The 27,926-nt window shown below is 41.3% G+C and overlaps 1 protein-coding gene across 7 annotated transcripts in view; it reads right to left on the bottom strand.

Annotated features, from left to right (window-relative positions):
• carmil3 (capping protein regulator and myosin 1 linker 3) overlaps positions 1-27,926 on the bottom strand; it is a 116,009-nt gene that overhangs the window by 70,248 nt on the left and 17,835 nt on the right. For all 7 annotated transcript variants that reach the window (XM_033650444.2, XM_078172943.1, XM_078172944.1 and 4 more), the window contains exons 3-12: positions 25,731-25,781; positions 23,356-23,415; positions 23,144-23,265; positions 19,013-19,107; positions 18,502-18,572; positions 18,254-18,327; positions 10,544-10,619; positions 9,148-9,236; positions 7,024-7,118; positions 3,285-3,371 (exon numbers count right to left, since the gene is read on the bottom strand). In XM_033650444.2, coding sequence (XP_033506335.1) covers positions 3,285-3,371; positions 7,024-7,118; positions 9,148-9,236; positions 10,544-10,619; positions 18,254-18,327; positions 18,502-18,572; positions 19,013-19,107; positions 23,144-23,265; positions 23,356-23,415; positions 25,731-25,781 — 820 coding nt within the window. The remainder of the gene's footprint in view (positions 1-3,284; positions 3,372-7,023; positions 7,119-9,147; positions 9,237-10,543; positions 10,620-18,253; positions 18,328-18,501; positions 18,573-19,012; positions 19,108-23,143; positions 23,266-23,355; positions 23,416-25,730; positions 25,782-27,926) is intronic.

Below are 27,926 nucleotides of genomic sequence, written 5' to 3' on the forward strand. Positions count from 1 at the left end.
GGACAAACGCAACTTTTTTCCAGTGAAAAGTACTCAACTTTTCAGAACTCCTGAATGCAGCAGTCGACTTTAAGCTTCTTTGCTGTGGCCATGTCTGTTACCTAGCAGGAAATGTCTGCTGCTAGGAAACTGTTCCGTTTGCTTGTTTACCATCTGTTTATGAAAACACATTAATCCCACCTGATTAGTTCCTGCCTGATGCACGTCTACAAACTGTATGATAGTCTTGCTATTGTGAGGTGAAGGGAAAAATGTAATATTGCTTTATGAACCAATGCTGTGCAGCAGGCCAAATATAGTACCTATATTTTTAAAGTCAAGCCACAGGCTGTTTAAAATTGGCCCACAGGCCACAATTGGCCCCTGGGCTGAACTTTGGACATGTCTGCAAAATAACAATTAAATGTACAATTTAATGCTTTTAAATATGGAATTTAAAGACAGTTTATGCACACCAATGTAAATTCCATTGAGTCAAATGGTGGTTTCATTAGTGCTGTTTTTTTCTTGTTTATTTTCTCCACAATAGAATTTAGCTACTCCCTCATTTACATGTGTTAGTTAACAAAGTGAATCAAAGATGTCAGTTTACTTTTTTTCAATTGCACATAAAAATTTAGAGATGTACCGACACCACTTTTTCCTTCCCGATACCGATTCCGATCCCTGAACCTTAGGTATCTGCCGATACCAAGTACCGATCCAAAAAAATGGATGGGATATAGGGTTGGGACTCGTTAGGATTTTAACGATTCCGATTCCTTACTGATTCCTTCTTAATGGTCTGATTCCTTACCGATTCCTCTTACTGATTCCTACATTATATTCATTATACTTGCTATACTTAAACAAGTATATAATAAACACAAATGCAATCATACAAATACAAAAACTTTATTCTAACTGTTCCACAGTACAATTAGATGAAAACACATTTGTGTGTGGTGTGTATTTCAGATTTAGAGCTTGTATCATCTCCCTGAGAATATATAACAACAAAAAGTGATTCTCTGATTTCTACAGTAACACTATTAAAATTAACCACAACAATGTAATAAAAAATACTTATATGCATTCATGCTTGGGCACTGTTATTTACGTGACAACACCTGAACATAACACACACAGACACACATTGGCTGTTTGTTTCTACCTCTCCCCTCGCTGGAAGCGGACCTCCCACTGCCAGCCTCCGCCTTGATTAAACGCTGAAAATTAAATAAAAGAGGGAGACAAGTGTCTCCTATTTTATCTTATTTTGTTATATTTCTACCGCTCCCCTCGCTGGAAGCGTCGGACCTCCCGCCGCCCACTCCCGCCGCCCACTCCCGTCTCAAACACGGAGGTCTCTCTCCGCTGAGCACCCGGCGCACACCCGGCCTGTTAAATAGCCTGTAACCATGACAACTGTGTGACACAAACTCAGTGCTTTAGTGATTAGATAATGTCGGGCTCGGTCGGGTTCGGACAGAAATATGCCCGTGCCGTACTCTAATGGAAATGCACGTGACGGTTTATTTATTTTTTTTTTTTTTTGTACAATCTAGGAACCATTTGCAGGAACCGTTACGCCAAATGTGATGGAACCGGTTCCGGAACCGGAACTTTGGACCCCATTCCAAAAAAGAACCGGATCCAGATCCCAACCCTAATGGGATATGACTTGTTGTACGTCTCAACTCCTAAAACTCTACGTAAAATATTAAGAAATAAAAACATAATAGTAGAATGAATGCCATTAATTGTTATCCAGTGTTGACAAAGATCAAGACACAGGTTAAAGTGCAGCCACACAATTTGGTAAAAAAGACAATTTAAAGGCTACAGTAGAATGCTTTTAAACTCTGCTCCATTTCCGTTTCGTTTGTCTGTAGCATGCGTATGCGTAATGACGTAAGGCATTATGTGGCATCGGATACCCGATACCGCATTTTAGGCAGTATCGGAGGCATCAACTCAAGAGAAATTACTCACATAAATGGATTTTTAGCTTCAGCATAGCCGAGCCATGGTTGTCTCACAGGCCAGTATTCACTTGACGTTGCTCTTTTGCTTTACCTCTTTAGAATAAACTCTATAAAAGAAGTGAACGTAGCCACCGTGACATCATCAACTGGTTTGTGGACAAGTATTTTGAAGCCTCAAGTCTGGCATTTTGGCCGTCGCCATCTTGATTTTTTTTGGAGCCAGCAGTGACCATATTTGGACAAGAGCATGAACCCAGAGAGGTGTTAGGGATGAATCTTCGAGGGCTCTGGACACACATTTCTATGCCTCTATCCTGACTGACAGGTCGCCATGGTTGCGACTTCTCAATCAGAGCCCAACAATGCCCTAAGCATACCCTACTTTGTCATCTACTTGAGAATAAATGAGACCATACTTTCCAAAATGAACATCATGCTGTATTGCAAAGACTTCGAAGTTTACTGATGTAATAAATCAAGTGAGCAGTAGGGTTATTTTCACATAGATTTCTATATAATCAGACTTCTTTTTGCAAACAGTGGAGTCGCCCCCTACTGGTCATTAAATAAAAAGAATGCAGGTTTAAGACACTTCAGCATTGGTTTCACTTTTCAGGCCCAGAAACTACATCCACTATTTTAAACAGTCCATGCTCTGTAACCTGCTGTCTCTCTGCGCAGTAAGTGCAACAGTAATATACCATACTACTCTTCTGTCGCTCAGTAAGAAATAAAAGTATAATTTTAGCTAAACCAGATAAACATCATTACCCATAATTGCAATAAAAGAGGCTACAAAATATACTGTAATGACCAAAAATACTATTATGATGAGGCTATTCATGTATGGATTAACATTTGTATCATTATGAGCCTTTTGAATCTGCTGTAATACTCGTGGATGGTTGTATTGTGTGGGATAAAAGCAATAGAATTGGGACACAGCACTAATGCCTACATAGGATTTTAAGGGACAAAAACAGATCAACTACTTATAATTCTGACCTGATTATCATTTGGTAGATAGGTCATACTGTACATGCATGTGCCTGTTTATCTATGTGAGTGAATACCAGCCCAAATAAAACTGCATGTGGGGCAGCAAAGCAGTTCTGTGGTTAAAACAACTGTTTCTTAGAAAAACCTAGCTTCAAACCCAGCTTCACAGAAAGCGTCTACTGTACTGACGCGTCTTTGAGCAAGATGCACCAGTTTTGTACCAGCTTCAAAATTTTCATTCATTTATTTTTAATAATAGTAAAAAATGTGTTTGGATCAGCCACAGATGCTGCTGTGTGCAAAAGGAGCTACTCTTACCCTTGGAGGAAAGGGAAGTCTTTGAGAGATTCAGGAGTCGCAGTCCCTTGTTGAGGCGACACACTTGTTGAATCAGGTTGGAGACTCCTAATTTGAGAAGAGGCAGGAAAGGAGAGTAAACAAAGAGAGGAGAAAAGATAAAGGCCTCACTTAATAACAAAAAAATCACACATCCAAAGCCGAGGACAAAACTTTAACTTATTATTTAATCAACTACAAATAAACCTGCTACTCTTTTGATTATTGATCCTTTCTTTAAAGGTCCACTGCATAAAAATTAGGGGGATATATTGGCAGAAATGGAATATAATAGTAAGTATGTTTTCTTTAGTGTATGATCACCTGGAAATAAGAATTGCCATGTTTTTGTTACCTTAGAATGAGCCATTTATATATACATCGGGAGCAGGTCATTGTCCCCAGTGATTGCCATGTTGCACTGTCATGTTTCTACAGTAGCCCAGAACAGACAAACCAAACATTGCTTAAGATAGGGCCATTCGCGTTTTCACGTCAGCCACCATTAGCAGCCCCAGTGATAGCATAGGAATAATAGATTTTTATTTTTTTTTTTTCCAATGTGAAACTACTTTATTGAGTCTTTTTACCAATTCAAATCACCAGGGGCCTCATTTATAAAAGAGTGCTTAGGATTCATACTAAAAGTTGATGTGCGCCCAAAAGCTGAAAATGGCGTGTGCCAAAAAATAATCTGATTTATAAAACCATGCGCACACACACTTGCACGCAATGCTCTCTTTATAAATCACAGACCTCCTGGAGTTGTGCGCACCCAGATCCGCCTCATATTCCGCCCTCCACACGCCCTAGTTCAACCATAACTGGTCATGCAAATCACCTCGTGAATGCGATCTGCATATAAATAAGCCAGCATGCGAGTGTTCTCTCGTTGTGAGTCACGGCGACGGGTGAGAAACGAACCAAAAAACAGAATTTCTCCGAGACTGAGCTCGAGACCCTTTAACGGGAGGTGGAGGACTGAAGAAAAATTTTATTTGGTGGCCACAGCAGCGGGATCACTAATAAAAGAAAGCGAAAAAAAGTGGCAACACATCAGCGCTGCTGATGCTGTCAGCTGTGTCTGTGGGACTGCACGGACAGTGACAGAACAAAAAAAAAGTGGTCTGATCTAATGGTAGACCTAATATTACTCCTTTACCAACATGTAGTTAATGTGTTGCTTTTAAATTTGAGGATGCTTGACATTGATGTGCGACATAAAGAATCACATTTATTAAAGGTGGAGGCAAAAAGGAGTATGTGCCAGTGCCGTCTTGCGCAATTACGCATGAGGGTCACCGCAGTATTTATATGTTTACGGCAATTAGTCTGATCAGACACCCGGCATGAATTACAGCATGAACCAGTGGTATCCCTCTCCCAAAATACAACATGTAATTTTTTTCTTCATGCCGGTTTTATCATGAACAGCAAATGTCTAAGTAGGGCTGATGAAATGAGTGTAAATGCACTGGAAATATTTAGCTAAATAAATAAATATATTCCATGCAGTCGCGCCATCCTCTCCCCCTCCTACGCTCACCGAGTGGACAATGAGACGCGGATTAAATACGTATTTAGAAAGAATTTCAATTCAGGATTTGAGTTGGATTTTACAGTGTTTTTAGGAAACAATTATCACTCACTCCAAGCGCAAAATAAGGCTGCTGGATTTAATTTCAATGATAACGTGGATCTAAGGTGGATATAGCATGACATTAAATTTGTGTGAGACATCAATAAAAATCTGACTCCACTTCTCCACCTCATCGTCTGCGTCGTCACTTCCCAGTGTCTTCCAAAATGTGCGCACGCATGACTCAGAGTTTGCTTACAGGTGCGCACATTCTCCCGCCAAGTTTATTTTTATAAATCACAACCTTTGCGTGGGAAGTGGCGTATGCCACTTTCAAGGCCCGTTTTGTGCGCAAGCAAGCTTTATAAATGAGGCCCCTGGTCCATTTGTTTTGGAGAGAAAGAGACCTGCTGATAAATCGGCTCCCGATCAAAATCTCCTGAATGTCTGGATCTTAAGTCATCAGAGAAAATAGATGAGCACACATTGACAGATGCTTGGCTAGCAGCCCATCTGCGACGTGTTGAACAGCATTGGAGAAACACTGTTCTGTAATGCGAAACTGCTTTATTCAGTGTTGTTGACCAATCACCTGGTCCATTTGTTTTAGAGACCGCTGCAGATATTTCGGCTCCATGTAAAAACTTCCTGAAAAATGAAGTACTTCTAATTGGGAGAGGTTCCAGCTGGTTGACATCTGCAATCCTCACCACTTGATGCTACTAAAACCCCCTAAATCTTTAGCATTGCTCCTTAAAGTAAAAGGAGATGGAAGAGGTGATAGAAAACTGAAAATCTTTGGATTTTGGAATGTTGGTTGGACAAAACCAGCAATGTGAAGACACTGCATTTAAGCTCTGGGAAAATGTGCCGGAAATTCTTGATTGTTTTGTGTTATTAACACACCAAACAATGAATCAGTTAGTCATGAAAATAGCTGACCTAGTCAATAATAATAATTACTTACAGCCCTACACCCATTCACGTTTAGAGTTATGAGCCCACACAGAGCTTTGTCACATAGCATCAAGTTAAAATGCGACCTCTCTCTCAATACACCCCCTCCAAAACACACATATACAAGCTATACCCACAAGTATACTACAGCTATAAAAAAACATCACACCAACATACTTTACAATCTCACTTTCTCCCACATACCCAGTGCAGAAACAAACCCATATAAATACCATGCACCAAGACAGATTGCATAACACCTAGTTCCAGCTCAGCAATTTCGTAAAACAGCCATGATGATAATAATGTGAAAGGCTCGGCTTTATTATAAAGGGAATGGGTTCATTTTCTTTTTTTTTGTCTTTTTTTGTCTTTTGTAGTGGCAAACTTTGTTTCCTTGTTCTCGCAGGAATGTGTATGCACAGAACTCTTACTGCCCTTAAAGGTATAAGGAACATTGCAATCATTGTGAACAGCACTGAAGGTCATTCTTTACTGTGATTATGGGTATTATTGTGATGGTGGTCAAGGCTGCAGCAATTTTGTGGCTGTAGTAAAGTTAGTCTGTATACTGTCAATACACACAAACACACACACACACACACACACACTCAGAGGGTGGCAAGTGTGAGCACAAAGAATCTACTGAAGCGAGTGGAAGTGACATGTGTCAGACAGGAGGACAGAAATTAGCTAATGAGTGATAGTGGCATGCATGCAAAGCCTGACCCTGGCATACGATAACATGTACACACACATATACACACACACCATTGCAAGTGTGAAATAGGCAGAGGGAGAGAAAGGTGTATAGTGGTGAATATTTTACACCAGTGACAGACGCACACAAAATTAAAATGTACGTTTCTCTATATAAGTGCATGGACTGATCATACTAAGAGGTTCAGTCTGCGAGGTGAGCTGTGGGCGAGACTGAAAAAATAAAAGCATTTCTCTAAAGAGGAGGACCTTTCATAGACATGTAGCATGAAAGATAGATGAGAGAGGAAAAGAGAGAAACAAAGAGAAACAAAGAAAATAAAGGTTCTGTGTGGAGAGACATTGATTTTGAATTCTTTGAGAGCAAACAAAAGCGCCGGCGAAGTAAAAGCAAAAGAACAATCAGTGGCACCCTGAGAGAGACAGCAGTAGGAGGGAGAGAGTTCACAGAGTCCAGGCCGGTACCTTGGTTGTCTAGTGTGTTATGAGCCAGGTTGAGGGAATGAATCACAGAAGCTGGGTTCTCCGACAGCGCAGACGCCATCTTCTGCGGAAAATCCCTGGAGAGAAAATGTTAAAAAGGATAATTAAACTTTCTGTAAAAATTCAATACTGATCCCAAAAACTGGATGAATCCACTGGAGAGATTTCCCCAATTCACTTGAATGTACCTGATAAAGTTTCACCATTACACCTCTTGGTGATGACTGTAAAATATCCCACTCAAGCAGCAGTATTGTCCCTTGGCAGAAATGTTCATTTAATGTAGGCACAATTGTGTTGTAAAGGTAGAATGTAAAGGATGTTGATTTTAAAAAGCACACCTACAGTTGAGTCTTTTCTTTTTAATGGACAATAATGAAACCTGTATGACCAGGGACTGGAAGATGGTGTAGAGCTGGGAATTAACAAAGTACTTTTTGGGTACCAATTGAAATAAATTGCAAGCACAGAGTATTGGAAAAATGTCCCAAAAAAAGCATCAAAAATACAGAAAAATTCCAGTAAATGCTTGATGAGGGCCAAATCTTGTTCACATAGTCTTGGACAAGGTTCTCCTGATTAAAAAATTATTTTGCTGGGTTTTTTTTTGCTAGTTTTCTAATTCATTTGAGGGGTTCATACAAAAAAGTGTCTCGATACTCTAGTATCATATTGGCAATATTATCATAACTCTTCAAAAGATACACAGCCTTACAATGGCGGTTTTATTAATTTAGTTTGAAGGGGGGCCTTCCACATTATATGTAAGCTTCGTATGCATGCTCTATTGGGCGTTTTAGTGTCTTTCACTGCATTGTTTTGGTTTTGCAGCCTGAAAATTGACTGTTTTGGTTCACTCTTGTCACTCTCAAGGCAAAGTCTGTGACTAGATGGTGAATACAATGTCGCATTTAGTAGCTGTAGAGCCAGATATATCCCTCAGGAGTTAGTGGAGACTAAAATGCCTATGTTGCGTCTGTTAGATGTGTAATAGACAATTGTTTGCTAATTATTTAGCCACAACAATTTTAGGAGATTCTAATACATCACTGTTTTGTTTACAGACTGCTCCACTGCCCTAAAGTGGACAAAAAATCAACTAAGGCAGCTTTTTCACATTCAGAACATAATTCACTGTAGTTGACAAAGATTGATTTGGAGGGAAACCCCCTTCACTTCAGAAAAAAATATCTCCTCCAAGACTGAGCATGTGCATTTAGGATTAGTGTAACTTACTTTCTTCTGTTTTTGTAAACAAGTGTTTGGAAGAAAATGCTCAAATTTTTCTTACTGTGCTGTAATTTCACATTTGTGCCTGCAAATCCCTTTAAACCCTTTAAAACATGTATTTAAAAGTGACATAAGATAAACGTGTATTTCAGTGGGAGTCTTAAGTTATAAACTTTTCATTCATATACCATACTGTTTAAGTATCTTACATGGTATACGGTATCTTGGTATTTTTTGCTTCACTGTGTGTGTTTGGTGCGGTGCTTGTGGAGAGCCTCTCATAATTGCCCTCTCTATTGGAAATGATTTAACACAGGGAAAGTATAAAAACTTGGTAACCTCATCATTATGCTGCAGTAAATCATCTTGCCTCGAGGCAGCCAATTCATCTCAATTAATACTAAATAAGGAAACTGCTCTGCTAAATGATACTAGCCATGCATAGAAGGTGAAAAGTCTTGCTAGGTGAAGCCCAAAATTTCACTAATGTTTCGGTGGGGAAACAATACACCTGCCACGGGCAGACAGGAGGGACCTTTATTAGATGAAAAAGTGGAGGTTAAGAGAGGTGAGAGAGAGAGAAAAGAGCAGAGACAGGATTGGAAAGGTTACGACAGCAGAGGAGGGGAGGAGGGCGGGGAGGTGAGATGAGCTAAGGTGAGGTGAGATGAAAGAGATGGAAGTGAGAAGAGATAATACAAGCAAAGAAGAAAAAGAGAGGGGAAAGAAAAGACAAGTGAGTAGAAAGGACAAAAGAGGAGAGGTGGAGGAGTGTTTGAGAGGTGAGGGCGTGAGGAGAGGAAGAAAGGGAGAGGAAATTAGATTAACAGAGAGGTGACAGGTAGGGCTGATACTGTCAGGGAAGAGGAAACCTACGATTTCAGTCCTGCATTCTCCAGAGTGAGCTCCTCCAGACTGTTGGACTTGCTGACTGTGTGCAGGACCTGGTCCACCACCTCCGACCCCTGGAGACAAGCAAAACAAAACAATACATTGGCTTGTGACCAAAAGTTTCAAACTGAAGAAGAGTAAAGGCAGGGACAGTGAAGAGCAAGCAGTAATCAGAAGCAACAGAAAACTGATTATGTTTAGTAAAAATCAAATTAAGTAGCCTCATGTACAGACTAAAGCTACAGGCTTATGAATTCAATGTGGGAGCCAAAATAAGGGACACAACCTACAATGTACTCTTACATAAACACAAGACTTTCTGCAAAGGCAAGAACAATGTGAGAATTTGACACGAGAGATTGCTGTACTTCTTGTTTTCTCTGTGCTCTTCTCCCTGGTCTGAGGTGGGCGGACTCAGCAGGAAAAATGAGATGTCATGTACTTCCATGTACCAGCTAGAATTTATCAAGATCTGATACAAAATCAGACACCAGTGATCAGCATATGGCTGATGCGATATATGTTCCTGACGCTGTTTTAATTCTGCTCCACTAATCCACAGGTGGTGGCAGTACCTTGCAATGAAGCAAACAATGTGCCTGTAAAAGCAGTGAAAAAGACTGCTAGCTTGTAAACCTGGATGTAAACAATGCAGGATTTAAACATTAATTCAGCCTTACAAATGTTTGAAGGGGAAGGGAAGGCACTGGATGAGTTTGTTTAACTACAAGGATACACACAGTGTTTTGGTGAATAATGACTGCAACAGCTTTTGTTTGTTTTCAAGAAAATTCCACAGGGCATCTTAAAAATACAAAACCAAATATTGAGGTGTTTTAATGACCAATACACTTATTCCAATACCCTTCAAAAAATATTTATTTGTTTGACTGTTTTCATGTAGTTCACCTCAGATGGATATCACTTACTCTAATGTATATTATGAATACTTACTAAAAATTCACATCATGTTATAAAAAGGTACATAAATCTATGCCGAGGCATGCTTCTCTCTTCTTCCTCCTCTTTCAATTTTGCTTTTCTTTACTTGATTTTCATTCAATACATAATCTCAAGAGATTAAACAACATTTTAGTGAGGCTTTAGGTACATGGTGCATTGTTCCAAACCAACAGAAAATTAATTCAAGTTGACTTAGAAAATGCTAACCAATCACAGAACCATAATTTCTTTATACACATTTGGACGGCAGTTGGCCGAATGAGCAGATAAAAAAAGATGTTTCAGTGGAATAAATGTACACACAAGACAGCAGAGTAAATATTAAGAGAGGAAAACTAAAAAATGAAAACTGATTTGTGGTCTAGCTCTGGCAAGAAGTATTATATGTAAGGAAGATAAAAAAAAAATAGATAGTTACTATGCGCATGTCTTTGCAGTACAGCTTGGTGAACCAGGTGTTGTACGCAATGGCTGCCACGATCACCGCCAAGTCCCTGAAATGGAGACACGCACGCACACGCACACACGCACGCACACACACACGCACGCACGCACACACACACACACACATATTAGAGATAAAATTAAACTCTTTAAATTAGCAAACTCCATCTGCTCAAAACCATTTGATGTCATTGATCCATAAATTCACATTATCGTGGGCCAAACTTTTTCTTTTCTCCCCGTTTGGTAAAAAAAAAAAAAAAGCAGTTCATCATTGTGACAGGGAGTACACTATGGGCAGGGCTGCTTTCTAAAAGATGACTGATACTGCAGCCTTGCTGAGGAGGAGAAGCACAGACTAAGAAAAAAAAAAGAGTGAAAGATGTAAAGATCGATGGCCGGGTCAGTGGATTATTCAATAAAGCCACGGTTTGATCCCAGCTACAGACCTCAAACGCTGCTACACAAACAGGCACAGAGCCCACAGACCATCCTATTTGTGTTTGTGAGGGAGAAAGAAAGAGAGAGAGAGAGAGAGAGAGAGAGAGAGAGAGAGAGAGAGAGAGAGAGAGAGAGAGAGAGAGAGAGAGAGAGAGAGAGAGAGAGAGAGAGAGAGTTTTAGAATCCTCCAAGGCCCAACTAAAGCCACACTGCCGCTACACCTGCTATACATCATCTGACAAACAAGCAGCAACACAGAGAGTGGGAGGGGGGCACAGAGAAAGAGAATAAGCCCAGAGAGAGGAAGAAAGGATAGCCAGACAGAAGGAAAATACAAAGTGAAAGAGAGAGGAAGAGAAAGTGTAATCTAGCCAGGGAGGGTCATGTTGCCAATAACTGCAGTAGCCAGGACATTACAGTATATCTCAGAGGAGTAAAATGGCTACAGGCTGTGTTCCTTTTTCATTACCATGCCAGCCATCAGACCAGTCCGTTCTGACTGACGCAGCAGAGTCCATGTGTTTGAGTGTGTGTGTGAGAGCAGATGATGCACATGTCAGGATTCATCATCAACACTGAATGTTGATTCATGTTTTGACAGCAGGACATGTAATTGACCTCTATGATGTCACACTCAGTCATGCGGTGTGTTGGTGTGTATGTGTCGTCTTGTACTTGTACATGAGGACACACTGGTACAGGGGGTCAGTCTGTCCCTGTTAGCTTCTTCATACAGATCAGTTTGGGTTAAACGCTGGGATCTCATGTTTAGATTAAAATTAGAATCAAATTGATTATGTTAGATTAAAATAAGTTTAGGGTTAGGGTTAGAATTTGATGTAAGTCAAGGGAAGGGTTAGGTTTAAGGTGAGTTAAAGAATTATTTAATTAAGATGGTAGGCAGCTACCCTTCAATTTGACTCCTATTTATATGTATGATGTGAATGTACTAAGGGTTGCCAGCTGCTGCAAATTCATTCAACATTTTGGGGTATACGCTTATTTGCTTTCCTGGGGAGAGTTAGATTAGAAAACAGCTAACACCCTCACGTCTGTGAGCTAAATAACAAGCTTTAGCCAGTTAGCTTAGTATAAAGAGTGGGAATGGGTGACACTGATATCTTGGCTCGGGCTAAAAAGTGATAGAATCCACCTACCAGCTCTGCTAAAGCTCTATAATCAACACATTATATCTAGTTTGTTTAATCTGAAGTGTAAAAATTAATTTGTGTCTTTTTTTTGGGGGGGGGGGGGGTGTTACGTACCACTCTATTTCTTGGCCAGGCAACTGCCTACAATTTCATATTTACCATACAGACATGAAAAAATAATAAAAATAATTCATGTATTTCAAAAGTACACTTAAATTCCAATTGTCAGTTTCTTTAAGCAGAAATTACATACACATACAGTATTGTACTGTGGCTGCAAGGTTCAGTGTGATGCAAATTCAGTCACCTGCCCACACAGACATCTGCATATAGCCCAAAATACACGACTACACAGACTGTATGCTCTGACTCTACATGTGTGAACATGTTCATCTGAGCAGTCATGCAGTGGGGTCCTAAAACAAACCGTGCAGGCATGAGCTGCCCACATCCATGTCCGTTTTGGAGCATATCAGGTCTTGACTGGCTGCTCGACAGTCAGGGAATAATGAAAAAAAAACTAACTTTATTATCATCTGAATATGACCTTCGAGCAAACCCTAAAGGCACCAACATTTATTACAGCCCACAATATGCACAAAAGAGAATTGTGATGTTGATATTCCTAGACCTTACAAGGAACAGGGCAAAGATAGAGAGTTTCTCCTGAGATGTTGGAGGAGAAAAGGTCAAGGGGTCTTTCAAATCAAAGTCTCACTGGGTGCATGACTGTGCTCAGAACATTTCAATGTTCAGGCAATAAGCCTGTTAGATTATTTAATAGCTTGTGGGTAAAGTTAAGGGAAGGACATAAAGTGTCCAGAATAAACAGAGTTCATCCTCTGGGGAGCATAAATCTGCCCAATAAATTTCGTGGCAATGTGCCGATTCAATTTATCATATTTCTTGTGTACAAGTGAAATATTTTTCTTGCATTGCAGTGATAGACAAAAAGGTTAGTGGAGGTCATCAGAAACATTATTATGCATCCTGTGGGGACAATGAATATTCATAGCACTATGTGAGAATATCCTAGCCATGGAAGGCGGATATTCTGACCTAATTGGTAGCACTGGAGTCAGAAAGGTCAGAAGGCGCTAAAATCATTGGGAATCATCCTCTGGGGATTATTAATATTCATAACAAATTTGAGAGCAATCTGTCTGATTGGTGAACCAAAAGACCACCATCACCATTTGGAAGATGGTTGGATTTTGAAGTGTACCAATATGTTGTATGGTAATAAATCAATGCTACAGTCTAACCCCGTACAGACTGTGACTCAGGTCCTGTAACAGTGACAGGTAAAGCAGATGGTAGCAGTGAGTTGTGGAGCTTTTGTCCTGCTTCAGTAACAGAAGAAAACTAATCAGACAGAGAAGTGGCAAAAACTTGGACACAGCATCCAGACTTATTATTAAGTATGCATGCGTGTGAATGTTTGTGCACACAGAGGAGTGACTGTCAAGCCAAGTGTTGCCCCGACAAATTCTTAGGGCAGTAAGGCGTAAAAAATTCTCTCTTTCTCTCGCTCTCTCACACATACACACAAACACACAAAACAAACAACTGTAAATATATGCAAGCACAAAATCCTTTAACTTAAATTCACACACACCAAGTCCCCTCTGCAGCATCGTGTCAACCTGCAGTGGCCAGACAGAAGCAACACAGACAGGCAGAGTGTGTGTGTCTGTGTTTGTTTGTGAGGACAGGAGTGATTCAGAGAAAGGGAGAGCTGAGGAGAATGAAAGAGGAGAAAAAAATAGGAAGTGGATAACAACAGGATCAGACAAGGCCAGAGAAAAAGGTGTCCGCTTTCAGTCAGGAGGAATGAGCGGAGACGATGTTTGGACGGACAGCAGTCAGCGGAAAAAGCATCGCCCTGTCGCTCGTGGTAACGGGAGATGCAATCAATCAGGGGAGATCGAGAGGATGGAAATGTGGAAGGACAAGGAGGGGAGAAAGGGAGTAATGCACCACAAATAGCCTCTGGCACATGATCCTGGAAAGACCAATTGTTGGACCCTTTCTCCAGTCATTTGCACCCTTTCCTGATTGTTTTCCTACATTTTTTTGTGATTCCCAGTGTACATTTGTTAAATTTTTGCTTCCTGTATCAATTTCAATTTGATACAAGTACTCTAGACTAGGAGGGAGAGAGTCTTTAGTATTGGATTGTGGGCTTGAGGGAACAATATGTCAAAGGAAGATCTTAAAAAACAGCATGGGCAAGCAGATTCCTCTGCAAATGCTTTCTCTTTATCACACTATATAAAATAGCAGAGGAAAAAACAACAACGATGTAGTGATTTTGGCTCTCAATATGAAAGACATTAATATATTCATGAGTTGCTGCTGCAATCATGCATTCTAAGAATGGCTTTTTGATTTACCAGCGTAGCAAGGCTTTGCTCCCATGATGAGAAATGCATTTTTAAGTATGAATGCATCCTCTCCAGTCGAGATTGTTGTTTCTAACACAGTAAAGTGGAAAGAATTCCAAATGCCTCAGGGTTTTCTAAGGACAAAACATTCCTTAAACAAAAGACAAGTAAGCTAGGTTGAATGCTCCATTTGCATGTCAGCTGTCAAATTTTTTTATGATCGGCAGCACTCAAGCGACACGTAAATTCATCCTCAGTATGTCTGGAAAAGGAAATGGGAGACTTAAAAAGATACCAGCGGGGAGGTAGAGGAGAACACATATGGCATTTTACAGCTGTTTCCGAGCCCTAGATTCTGCCTCTGACAAGCTTATCATTCCCCTTTCCTATGATCTTTCCAAACTTCTAACAAAACAGAGCAGAGACATCGGACAGCAAGTGAGCCAGAGAGAGAGAAAGGCAGACTAATACACTCAACATTTTACCCAGGGAGGGTCTTGTTAGACAAACAGTCACTCTGATGTCAGATGAGACGAGGGCTGACAGATGATGAGATGCGTCGTGCTGTCTGGTTAAGATTTTTGCAAAACATCATGATGCAGAATGGGGGGGGGGGGGGGGGAGTCTTTCAAAACTATAGACTTGTCAAAAAGTATCACGACACCGATTTGTTTTATTGTTAAGATCTGTACTCCAGCACAATGGATTTGAAATGAAACAACGACTATGAGGTTTACGTGCTGAATTTCAGCTCAAATTATGTTGCATTTGTACGACACGGCTTGATTCTACTGGAACTGAGTTTTTTTTGTTGTTTGTTTTGTTTTCCCTTGGCAAAAGTTGTGAGTGGTACCTGGTAATTTCTTTGGTACCACCTCTGTCAATGGTTCAAGCAAGCTGAGCCGATACTCCAAGGTGGAGTTCGCACAGTCTTTTCTTGCGCGACATGGGACAGCCTGCACTCAACCCCAAATTTTAAATTGCCAAGCTACTACCAACAGCCACCTAGACATTAAAAATGGCAGCCAGCAAAACCATGCCATCGTCAAAGACGAAGCACTGATGATCCTCTGTTTGGTTGCTGCTGAAAGAAACCCAGAGAAAATACACTGCAACGTGTTGAAGATGTCACAGCAATTTCATGCAGTGTAGCTATGACTATCAGCTAAGAATCCCCAACCACATTGTGGGGGTAATATCTGCAGTAGAAAACAAAATCAAGAAAACACCCAAAAGCTGAGCTGAGTAAAGCTGAGCTGTGCCGAACCATGTAGAGGTAATTTGGCATTACAATCCCAAACATCTCAGTCCTGGTTGACTGGCAACACCTGGGGTTATTAGTGAAAATGGCCAATGGATTTTCAGTTACAGGTCCCTTGACCTGTGCACAAAGACTGGAGGCAGAAAACACTCCTTAAGAAGCTACTCTCAGAAATGCTGTAAAGGAGCATTCATTATCTGTTTACAATTTACCTAAACAAGCTGCAGATTGGCAGGATGAATACATTACATTACTATAATAAAGAAGACTAAAGAAGACAGTCAACACTTTGGTGTTACACAATGTCAAGCATGTGCACGCACCTTTCCTGTCAATGTCCTGTGCGTAGGGGTGGAAAAAATTGCATTTCTTGCCCTCTAAAATTCTAAATCAATTTACCGATTACAAAGATGTATTTATGTACATTGTTTGGAACGTGACAGCTCCCCCTCGCTAGGATCTGTGCCATGAGAGCATAGTGTAGCTCCAGGACTGCGTATTGCATTTACACACTGTAGTGACGCCTTTGGGCAGATTCTAATTTGAATAATTCCCAGGGAGGAATTAGTTTGACATGACTCATGCAATACACACACCTTGCAAGATGAAGGTGAAGAGCTCTGGGAATGTTCCAAACATGAGGAGCACACATACACCATCACCAAGAGACCACTGCTTGCAAACTGTTGCTTTTATCTCCACGATTTTACAACACTTTCAGCCAACTGTGATAGGCCAAGGAAAATAACTCTGGTCCATAGAGTGTTTCATTTCAAAATGCTTGTGCATGTACAGTGGATAACAATAGGTTTCTCTGGTATTAGCCTTGCAGCAAGAGGGTACAGTCTATTTTGCATTGCTGGGGACACTGCATTAATAAAAGAACAGCAGAGCACCCTTATTCCAGAACCTGTAGACCAGTTTCTGCTCCTACAAATAACCTGTGTGGGAAAGGTGGAATTGATTGGCCACTACTTAAAAAGAGGGATGCACTGATTGGGATGATACCAATGTTTAAGACAACAATTTGGCCAATAGCCAGTGCCAATACTGATAGTTTTTGTTGTTGTTGTTTTTAGTTTATCATACAGTGCACCTCCTCTTACAAATATTAATGAAAAAAGGAAAAAAAAAATCCCTGTACCCCATAGCTTACATCTTGGTAAGATGTATGTTTCTCTTTACAAAATTAGGCATCTCTGCCTTGCTGCAGCTCAGTTTGACAGTCAGTTTCTTTTCTCATCCAAGATGTGAGACGAAGAGCTTAACAGCTGCTCACTAAAAGCAAACGTGAAAACAAACCACATGTGTACATGGCACCTGTTGCCCTCTTTTGAGTCCAGCCAGTGGAGCCTTCACTGAAGGAACAGCTGGGTACGCTAGCTACTGTTGTCTGAGTCCAACCGCAAAGAACTGACAACATTTAACCAGTGCAAAACTGATGTGACACAGCAGGTAGACATTGGCCATCACCACTGTGAATGTCCTCTTAGTTAGGTTGATGGCAATCAACCGAGGCGAATATCAGCCGATACTGCTGTTCAGCCAATAAATCGGTGCATCTCTACTTAAAAAGTCAAGCCAAAACTTTTTCCAAAATGGGTCCCCCTCCACTAAAAATGTGTTTCGATTATTGTTAAATCAATTAGAATTTTAAGCTTCACTGTGCAAAATGACACTAGAGGGCTGTTAAAAAATGTCTCAGCTGAAGAGTTCTCTGAGCTTGCCTTAAATCTGTGTATGTAGGAACAGGATTTTGTGTTATCTCTACTGGTTTGGGGCCAATCATGGTCCCAGTATGCAACTTACACACGAATGATGTGAAACCTCCATTCAAATACACTGAGAATGGACTTTTCAGTGAAGTGGGCGACATCTTGTGCCCAGCATCTAAACTTAAATATGTACATATTCATACTCATCATTAAACTTGTAAAGGAATCACATCTACATTGAGCCAGCCGGTGGAATATTCTTGAGAAAAAGTCAAGCACCAAAACAATGCAGCTAAGTTGGTGTTTCACTTTCTGAACACTGAAGTTAAAAACAGGAAACAATTAAAGATGGCTGCAGTAACGTTTTGGCAAATCATCACAAAGGACTGTGCCAAAATGTCTGCTGATGTCTGTGGGTTACAGACAGCCACACATTGACTGCAACAGAACTGACAAATATCAAATATAATGAGTTTGTGTTGTCCAATTACTTTCTGTAGCCCAAATGCCCGCTGATGTACAGTAAACATCCTCAAATTAATGCTGACAGTCGGCACTTTACTCTCATTTTCACTGCTTTATTTCAGATCTAATGTGCTGAAGTACAGAGCCAATACACACGCACTCCGACTGCACTGAATGCTGCTGCAGTCTAAGTCTGGCATAAGTTAATTGTGTTTTTCCAATCAGTGCATGCTGTGTGGTTAAAATGTCAAAAAACTATGTCACCTGCTGTCAAGATGGCTGAAATCCAGCAAATTGAACTCCCTGTTGTCCTGAGAGTGGTAGATGGTGTCGACATCCTGGAACAAAGGAGGGGAGAAAGAGAGAAAGGATGAGAGAAAAGAGAGAGTGGAAGAGAAAAGGGTCAGTAACTTTAAAAAGACCCTTGTTTTCTCAGTTGTTGAAAATACAGGAGTTTCTTAAACAACACAACAAACAGAAGTTGCTTTTCAAAGCTTGTATCGTGTCCTCACCCACTGCACTTCTTCTTTGCAGCCAATTCCATTGTAGTCACAAAGAGCTGCATAGGTTTCAGAAAAACCTCCTGAAAGGGCAAGAGAAGACAACAAATCAATCCACACCAGACCATTACAGAAATGGCAATGCCAGAAATGGCAAGGACAGAATAAAGCAAGGAAGAGGACGTATGTATGAATGAGAAGGAGAAAGAGTGCAGGCCAGAGATGAAAGAGGAAGTCAGAAAGAGCAAGACACAGATAGTCAGCAGAGAGAGCAAGAGATTAGCGGTAAATATTGAGGTGAGATGAAAGTATTGCAGCATGAAAGAGCACTTCTTGTAGATTAACGGGATTACTAGCAGAAAGGGAGTGCATCCAGCAACTTCGGTCTTCTGACCCACTTAAGGATGAGTCTCCAACATGACTTGGTGTGAGTCAGTGAGTCAGCAAGTGGACAGACTCTGCAGCACAACTGTGTGTGTCTGAATGCATGTGTGCCATGTAGCCAGAAACATTAGAGACTCACCACATGTTTTCTGGGGCTCTAATGACGATTCAGAGTTTGGTGAAAACTTGTGACTTCCTTCGGTTATGTCTCCCTCTGCTCGACAAATAGGAGGACTGAAAGACAAAGAGGAAGAGTACAGGTCCAAATAAGACACAAGTCTACAACCATGCTAAAGTGTCCATAAAGTTGTAGGCGTAGTGGTGCTTTGAGCTAAGTGCTAATTTCAGCATGCTAAAATGATCACTGTGGCAGTCTCTTCATTGATTTGTAAAGAAGTGCCTGCTACAGTAATGATAGCATGCAACCTGTGCCACATACTAGGGCTGCACAATTATGGCCAAAATAAGAATCACAGTTCCTCTGATCAATACTGAAATCATAACTTATGATGATTATTCATTGATATTAGGGACAAAACATTTGTATTGCACATTAAAATTTAAATAAACAGAGCAATGCTGTCACTTCCATGTTGTGATAAATTCCTGCTAATGTACAAATCTTTGCATCAAAATAAGAGTGATCCTTATTGACAGTGCATCTCCTAGAAAAAAATAAAAATGTACCAGAACTCTTTACCCAAAATAAAATCAACAGAGCAATGCTTTCACTTTCACATTGTGCTAATTAACAAATCTTTGCATCACTACAATACTTAAAATAGGGTTCTTCTTCACCTGAATTCAGTGCATCTCAAAGAGATAACATATAAATAAAAGTGTTTATTGGAAACACATCTTTGACTAAATGGAATACGATTGCATTGGTAATGCAGTTAGGGATGTCTGAGCTAACGACGGACAAGGATGGGGACTCAGCGAGGTGACATAAGTCTTCTCTGTCTGCAAGCGTTCATTGTACTACTGTTTGTAGTGTTTTTTTTCAGGTGGTTGAGCAAGTTAAGCCTACTTCACATTACGCGATTTTCACTGCAATTTTGACGTCGCAGAGGATCTTGAGAGCCACCTTGGGTCGGAGGTGAGTCGGCAGATAGTCTGCCACGACGGGTCCTCCTGTGTGAACAAGCCTACGAGCTGGTCGCCCCCTCGTCTGGGACTGGGACTGGATATCCGGCATGCTAGAAAACTGGAGAAGTTTGACACGACTGACAAAGAGCATCAGCCAATGAGAGGAAGAATACGTCCCCTGTCAGCACGCAGGAGGACGGAAGAAATGTGAGGAGGACAAGCCACAGGGTTGCCACTTACCAGGTCCACTTATTAGCCGTGACTTTGGGCTTGTTTCTAAAGTGGAGTTGGTTATTTGGACTTGCTCTCTAAATGTCAACATTCTCTATGTATATCCGTCTAATAAGTTATTTAAACGCATGATAATATGTCGGACTGCAGTCGCTTCTTTTGTGCTTGTTTCCATAGCCCTGGTTGCTTGTTTCTCTCCCAAGTTCTGGCAACAACGACAAGCTGGCTGGCAAGCAACAACAACAATGGCGGCATCCACAGGATCACGGGGAGCGCGTTGTGTTTGGACCCATTATAATAAAGAATATCCATGCCTTTACGACGTGTTGTCTCCAATTTTTGTGACGTCACCGCATTATCTGGGGCTCTGTCGGCGAGGGCTCGGTGGAGAAATCTTGTGGTGTGCACACACAGGTTGTAACGTAGTTGGCGAGACTCCTGATGACAGAAACACACGTCACCAGGTATGAACACTCAAAAGATTATAATAGTCACCACAACGCAAAATCGGGGTGAAAATCATGTAATGTGAACTAGGCTTTAGTCTAGTGTACTCTTTCCATATGATTTGTTCTTGCTTAACACTGGCCCTAAATCCGAAACACCTCGGAACAACAGATGACAATCCATTTCAAGCGAACTCCTCACCTTCTGCCCCAGACATCTAATTTTCATTTTGCCTGTCTGCTCTCCGTTGAACACTCCTCTACTCTTGACTGCAGTCTCAACATTCACGGAAGTTTTCCACAGGCTGTTGCTGCATGACAACTGCCATGGCTGGTAGTTTGGGGAGCACTTGATTTGATATGCAGAAGAGTTTTCTATGAGTGGAGCACACATTTTAAACCTCAATATCGCAGTCGATCATGTTCATTTTGTGGGGATTGTCAGTTATGGGGAGACAAAATCGTGAATGAGATTAACATTCAATTAATTGTGCAGCCCTACCGCAAATGGCAACACTTCTTAAGCCCAGACTGAAATAATCTAAAAGTTATATGATGATTTGCCATTAAACTTTGTAGAGACATTCATTGGACCCAGAGGAAACTCATAATGACTTTCATAATATTTCAGCCTGAACCAAAGTGGTGGACCAACCGACAGAGTGACACTGCCATCCCTGGAGCCACGCTGCTAGCTGAAAATGTATCATCTTCATTATCTACAATTTCAGGAGGGCCACTTTCCTTGACTTTTGAGAACCCATGTTGTGATTAGAGAGCTGCTGGTCCCAATTACAGGCTGGAGGAAAAGTGGATGGTAAATATTATGCTTCCCCCTCCCTTAGCTGCTTTTGCCCTTAAGCAAGGCACTAAACTCCCAGCTGTATAGGTGGAGCATTTCAGTGCCCAAGAGATGGTGGCACACTGGCACAAGGCTGCTTCTGGGTGTGATTAAATTGAGTATAATTCTCCCACTCCCTGCTAGCACCATTCCTGCAAGACATTGTTATACAATCCCTGACAACTTAGTAAATAAAACTATAGTATTTGACTTAAAATGATTCAGATCCTAGTGATGCCTATGCCTACTAAATGAAACACAGCGGCATCATATTTCCACAGTGAAAACACTGTCTTATTTGCTGCGAGATGCTAATTTGCAGCAACTTGTTTTTCATTGATTATAGCTGCTGAAGTCAGAGTTAAGATGGAAAGTGAATGTCTGCAATGTCGAAACTGCTTATGACATTGCTTTGGTGGTGAATAAATAACACGTAAACTGTAAAATTGGATCCCTGGGATGCTTTCTAAAGCTCCGCGCTGCAAATACATTAAAAAAAAATCATATTCCTCTGCTTGCCGGTTGTTTTCTCTCAGATATTTCTTTGACAAAAAGCATCCAGTAAGCAGAAAACACTAAGGATCGGGATCACAAAGTAAATACTGTGATGGCACATAATACTGTACTCTACCTGCTTTGGCTTTTTGATAGGATTACATTACTATACTGTTGCATTCAACACACACCATCCTTAATCCCATTTGTCAACGAATCACACACAACACCTAACCACATCCATGACCTTAATCCCCACCTTATCTCGACAATCATCATCCGCCCCTGGAGCGCGTGTGTATGTGCCTACTATCTTGATGCTATCTGCATTATGTACTTCAATACAGCGGCACCAATCAGTTACAAGGCTGCACAATCAAACCCACAACAACTTCCCTCCCTCTGTCCTCCCCTCTCTCTTTATTCTCCTTAAACGTTCTCACTGGAAGCAATCATCTGCAGTAGCCCTAATGGAAAAGAGCCATTCTAAAAGATGATAGAGTGCAGAGATAGCCTTGTGCAGGTCAATAGTCGGAGCACAGTCAATCCCATTGCTCTCAGAAATTGTAAATGAGACCCAAGAGAGGGGGAAATACACTCTGCCTTGCTTGCTTGCTCACCCATACATTCACATGATCATGGGACAAAAATTTCTAGGGCTTGAACTTAACTCCATCCAGGCTTTTCTTAAGTGTGTCCCCTGTGCTTCCCTCTTTAGAGAGTGCAGAGGACATATACACACTTCAGGATTTTCAACTGTGTAAGAATGGCCTTTTAACAGGAGCTCTATTGCTCCGTCAGTGGCTGTGTGTTCTGCTGCTCATTGCTTATACTAAATAAGCTGCTTTGAAAAAGAAAAAAAATAGAGCCAACACAATGCCTTCAGGTAACGGCCTACTCAGTGTCAGCTGGCTGATTTAATCCCACTGATTGCTGGGTGTTAAAGTCTACTGTGACACAGAAATGGGTTGGATGCAAACTACAGCAATACAAGAATGCATTTGGCTGCTGAAGAGGAAAGCTGCCCGAAAGTGAAGCTGCCAACTTGCCAACGCACTGTCGAGTGCTGTTAACGTCGGCCAACTTGTCTTCGCTCCTCAGCACATACAACACAAAAACAGAAAGACTTGTTTCTCTGCTCCAGGCGAGGATGCTTGGAGATGCTTACGCATAAATGGAGTTGTTGAAGACTCGGGAGAGGGCATAGTTGATGTGGCTGACCATGTTATCCAGCTGGTCCTGGGTCTGTAGTCTCAGCGAGTAGGTGGTCTTGTCTGTATCGATGACAACCTGTATATGGATAGTTTTTCAATAGTAATAATTGATGCTGCTTTGAGAGTTTCAAACAGCAGGACAACATTTTGAATTTCAATGTGTCACCTGGTGTTCTGGGTAGGTGTTCATCGCCCGGATTTCCAGGAAGTTGAAGGTGACCTCCATCTGAAAACAGCAGAGAAACATCACTGTGGTCCACACTGACACTTTATCAAAATTGCTATTTTACATCATCTTTACAGGCTAATTACATCCTCTTACAAATGTGGATCTTATTTTTTTAGTTTTGGCCATTTCTTCTTATCTAAATAATATTGTACCCACCACAGTAACTGCTGAGATCTGGGAACGCAGCGAAATCACTTAAAAGAAGTCAGATGGGTAAGAAACGCGAGCAGTGAGACAATCATTCATGTTTTAAGCAAAGCCCAAGGTTAGCTGAACTCAAGAGAACACAAAGGCTTGATGACTTCCAGTCTGGCTAATGACGGGGTAGGCAGCAACTCAGGAGAGCCCTGTTAAAATAAGGACTAAAGCTTTGATACCATTTGGATATTTCTATCGCAATTTTGTGCAACAGGTCACTTGGGATGGGAAAGTCAACCAAATACTTGTGTAGAGGACAAAAGCATAACGCTGGAAGTAATCAAAATGAGGATGCCCAAGAATGTAATGCTAACCACGTTCACGGTACATGTGCCTCCAGAAACGTGAGGATCTGCTCGACTCTGACTGACATAAAAAAAACTACAGCTGGGTCCAAAAGAGAATAGTTTCCAAACTTTTTAACAATATCTTTGTAAGCTGGAATCCACAGGTGCCACTTGAAACAAAGAAAAAACAGAGGCACTTGAATTGCTGACTTATTTACTGCTAATGATTGTTTTACTGCTCATGTTTCTTGCCCTGTTAGGCTTTGTTGTTGTAATGCTGCTTCTGTCCCAGATCTCAGCAATTATTCTGGTGTGTACACAGTTATCACGACTAATAAAAGTGATGGCAAACACTACATAAATAAAACCCAAATTAAAATAAACCTGAATTAGTGGTTTGACATTTTGGGAAATATACACAATTGCTCTCTTGCAGAGAGTTGGATAAGGAGATGAATACCACTGTCATGTCTGTACTCATCATATGAATCTACAACCAACAGCCGGTTAGCTTAGCTTATGATAAAGACTGGAAGCAGGGACAAACAGCTAACCAGACTCTATCCAAAGGCAACAAAATCTGTCAATGCACACCTCTAAAGCTCACTGATTAACACGTTGTATCTTGTTTGTTTAATTGTACACAACCCAATGTGTAAAAACAACAATAAGCTAAGCCAATCAACTGATGGCTGTAACTTCATATTAGAATTTGAGAGTAGTATCAATTTTGTTATACAGTTCTAGGCAACAAAGTGAATAAGCACTTTTCCCAAAATGTCAAACTATTGTTTTAAAGGGACAGTTCACCCCCCAATCAAAAATACATATTTTCCTCTTACCCTTAGTGCTATCTATCAATCTAGATTGTTCTGATGTGAGTTGCAGAGTGTTGGAGATATCAGCTGTAGAGATGTATGCCTTCTCTCCAATATAATGGAAATGGATGGCAATCAGCTTGAGGTACTCAAAGCACCAAAACATTTTTTATAAAATTTATAAAACTCAACAGCAATGTCTCTTCCCAGAATTAATGACCCACTTGCTCAAGATAATCCACAGACCTTGTTGTGAGCAGCGTCATGGAGGAACTATTTCTTTTTTATCAAACTACACTCGCTGACCTTATCACTGCACAGAGGGAGACGTGCATCTACTCATGGGCGATACATGTGCTTGTGACAGCGCATCATGTACACAATAATGGCATCCTCCTGGGCTGAGCTGTAATGTTAGCTAAGTCAATGATGGTTGGGAAGTTAGCAGTAGATGCATGCTTCCTTATGTGCTTTGATACAGTTGATGGTTGTAGTTCTGTAGAAAGAAAATAGCTCCGAGGTCAAACTACTCACAAGGTTTGTGGATTATCTTGAGTAACCGGGTCATGATTTCTGGAAAGAGACATTGCTGCTGAGTTTTTCAAATGTATTTTTTGGCGCTTTGAGCACCACAAGGCAAGTGCCATCTAGTTCCATTACATCCGCGAGAAGGCAGACATCTCTATGGCTGATATCTCCAACACTCGGTAACTCGCGCCAAAACAATCTAGACTGATATATAACGCTAAAGGTGAGAGGGAAAAATATGTGTTTTTGATTTTAGGGCGAACTGTCCCTTTAAACTACTAAATCCATGCCACCTGCACCTTATCATCGTCATTGTAATCGCTATCATTCAAAAACATCATCACCACAGTCATCATCATTATCTCTTCTCTCCTGCTCTGAAAGTCTGCTACTTTTTCGTCATATCTCCTGTGAATTACCATAAGATCAAGGCTGGCAAGTGAAAGCCATAAAATTCCACTGAGAGCGGGGGAACATTTACCTTGGTGGGCACTTTGACAGCAAAGAGATACAGTCTCCATGTTGCCAGGACCTGAGGGGAGAACACATTCATTTTTTCAGTCACAGAGCAGGAAATGCAAAATGCAAATCGCAGCAAAAAATAGCAGAGCACAAACACCCCATAAAGAGAGCAAATCATCTCTGCGGCTCATCCCAATGACTCGTAAGTCATGCTAAGCACTCTAGACATTAGCGAGCTAATGATGATAGCGCGTGTGTGAAAGAAATATTATGGCGAGATTGAGAGTCATATGACTGTCCGATTTATCGCGCTAAGTTGTGTTGATGGAACTAAGTAGCACTTATTCAAGATGCCTGATTGCGTCTGGGAGGAAACTGATGGTGAGATAAGAGGGAGAAAGAGGACAAAGAAGACGCAAAGAGCAAGCAAAAAGAGAGGTGTGCTTCTGCCAAAAGAAAGGCATTATCATTTAAAAGGGTCTAGGGTAAAGTGAGAGACAGAAAATGGGAATATATTCACATCTGCCTATGTAATTAATCTCATTCATAATTCAAAATTCCATAATTAGCATACCCCATGCATGCACAGCGCATCTCTGTCCCTCCCGATCTCTTAGTCCAATTCTTGGCCACACTTTGGCTTTGCTCTTTTTCAGCTGGCTTTCAGATTCCCTCCTTTGCATTCTGTCATTCCGCCCATTTCTCTTCATCTCCATGGAAATCTGTTCATTTTCCCCATCTTCTTCCTTAATCCCTAATCCCTCCATCTCCCTGAGTGCCACAGTGCCCTGTCTGGTTCTCTCTCGCCTTAACACCTCACTCCATCCCCTCCTGCCCTCACCTCCTCCCTTCTCCCAACTCCCCTGTCTCCTTTCCCGTTTCAGTTTTTCTTTTCTTTTTCTGCTCCGTCGCTTTCAATTCCTCAAGGCCTCTCTGTGCTGAATGGCTAATGGCGCCCTGCTGTGTGGTGGTGAGAGGAAGAAAGAAAATGAAACATACAAAGAGAGAGACAGACACACAGAGAGTGAGAGAGAGAGGAAGAAGGAGAGATAGAGGAGGCGATAGAAGGACAGAGACACCAGATTTCCCTCCTGATAATGAAGCCTTCAGATACTACACTTACTCCCAGCAAAGCTGGCCTCACAGATCAGCCCTATGTCTTAACTATATAGACATCCATAACAGACTCCCGCAGAGAAGGGACAGAGGAGAGGGAGAGGAATGAAAACAACAGACGCAAAAAGAAGGAGACAGAGTGATACCCCCACCATGAGAATAAAATCTCCGCACTAAGCTGGTGGAGGGACCTTCGAGGAAGATTGTTAGTCCAATCACAGCTCCTTGTCAAGTTTGAAAACTCTGTTACATAAATCCAGGGAGGAGCGGGGGGGGTGGTGTGATGGGACCTTGAGACTCATAGAAGAGGAGAGAGAGGTGAGATATAGTGAGAAAATGAGAAACAGAGGCATCTTCTCCCTTCAAAGCCTCGCAAGCCGACAGAAGATCTCATAATGTAAACAGAGGCATCAATAATGCAGGCTCTCTGACGGGTGCCGATTTGATCCTCTGATGCTGAACAAGGCCTCTTGTGTAGGGTTTGTCCTCTCTTGATATATCATTTACATCCCATTGAAGTATCATTAGAGAGAATCAATACTCAGGATTATTTTTTGCCTACTTGGATGTGGGTATGTACAGCAATAAAGGAAAAAAATCATCAGGATATCTATTAAATATAAGGTATAATAGATACAGGGTTGAGCCAGAGCAAGTTATTGCAACAATGTCTCCCACTACACCTGGCATCACCGAATGGTGGACTGCGGTCGGGACTGAATGATGATTTTATCTGGATCCGTTTTGAATTTCTGATAAATTGAAGGATAAAGCCGGGAGCGTGAAGCAACTGACCCTGAGTTGGGTACCGTAGCCCATTGCCAATATGGCACTGGTTCCTATATGATCAAATCACAACTCAGATTTCGGTGCTTCATTTTCAGGCCAGATTGTGTGTGGTGGAGAGAGGGAGAGAGCGCATGTGAGTGAGAGTAATGCGTGGCACTGAGACTGCAGTAACCGGAGCAAAGAGTATGAAGCTCAACATAGCAGTGCACAGTGCAGTTTAGGCTATTTGACAGTGAATAAATGCCACAGCTTCTCAAGACCCATGTCTTACTTTCCACCTGCTGACTAAAGTAGAGGGGGTTTGCCCCAA

Source organism: Epinephelus lanceolatus, chromosome 12 (assembly GCF_041903045.1).
Source record: "Epinephelus lanceolatus isolate andai-2023 chromosome 12, ASM4190304v1, whole genome shotgun sequence".
Taxonomy (NCBI): Eukaryota; Metazoa; Chordata; class Actinopteri; order Perciformes; family Serranidae; genus Epinephelus; species Epinephelus lanceolatus.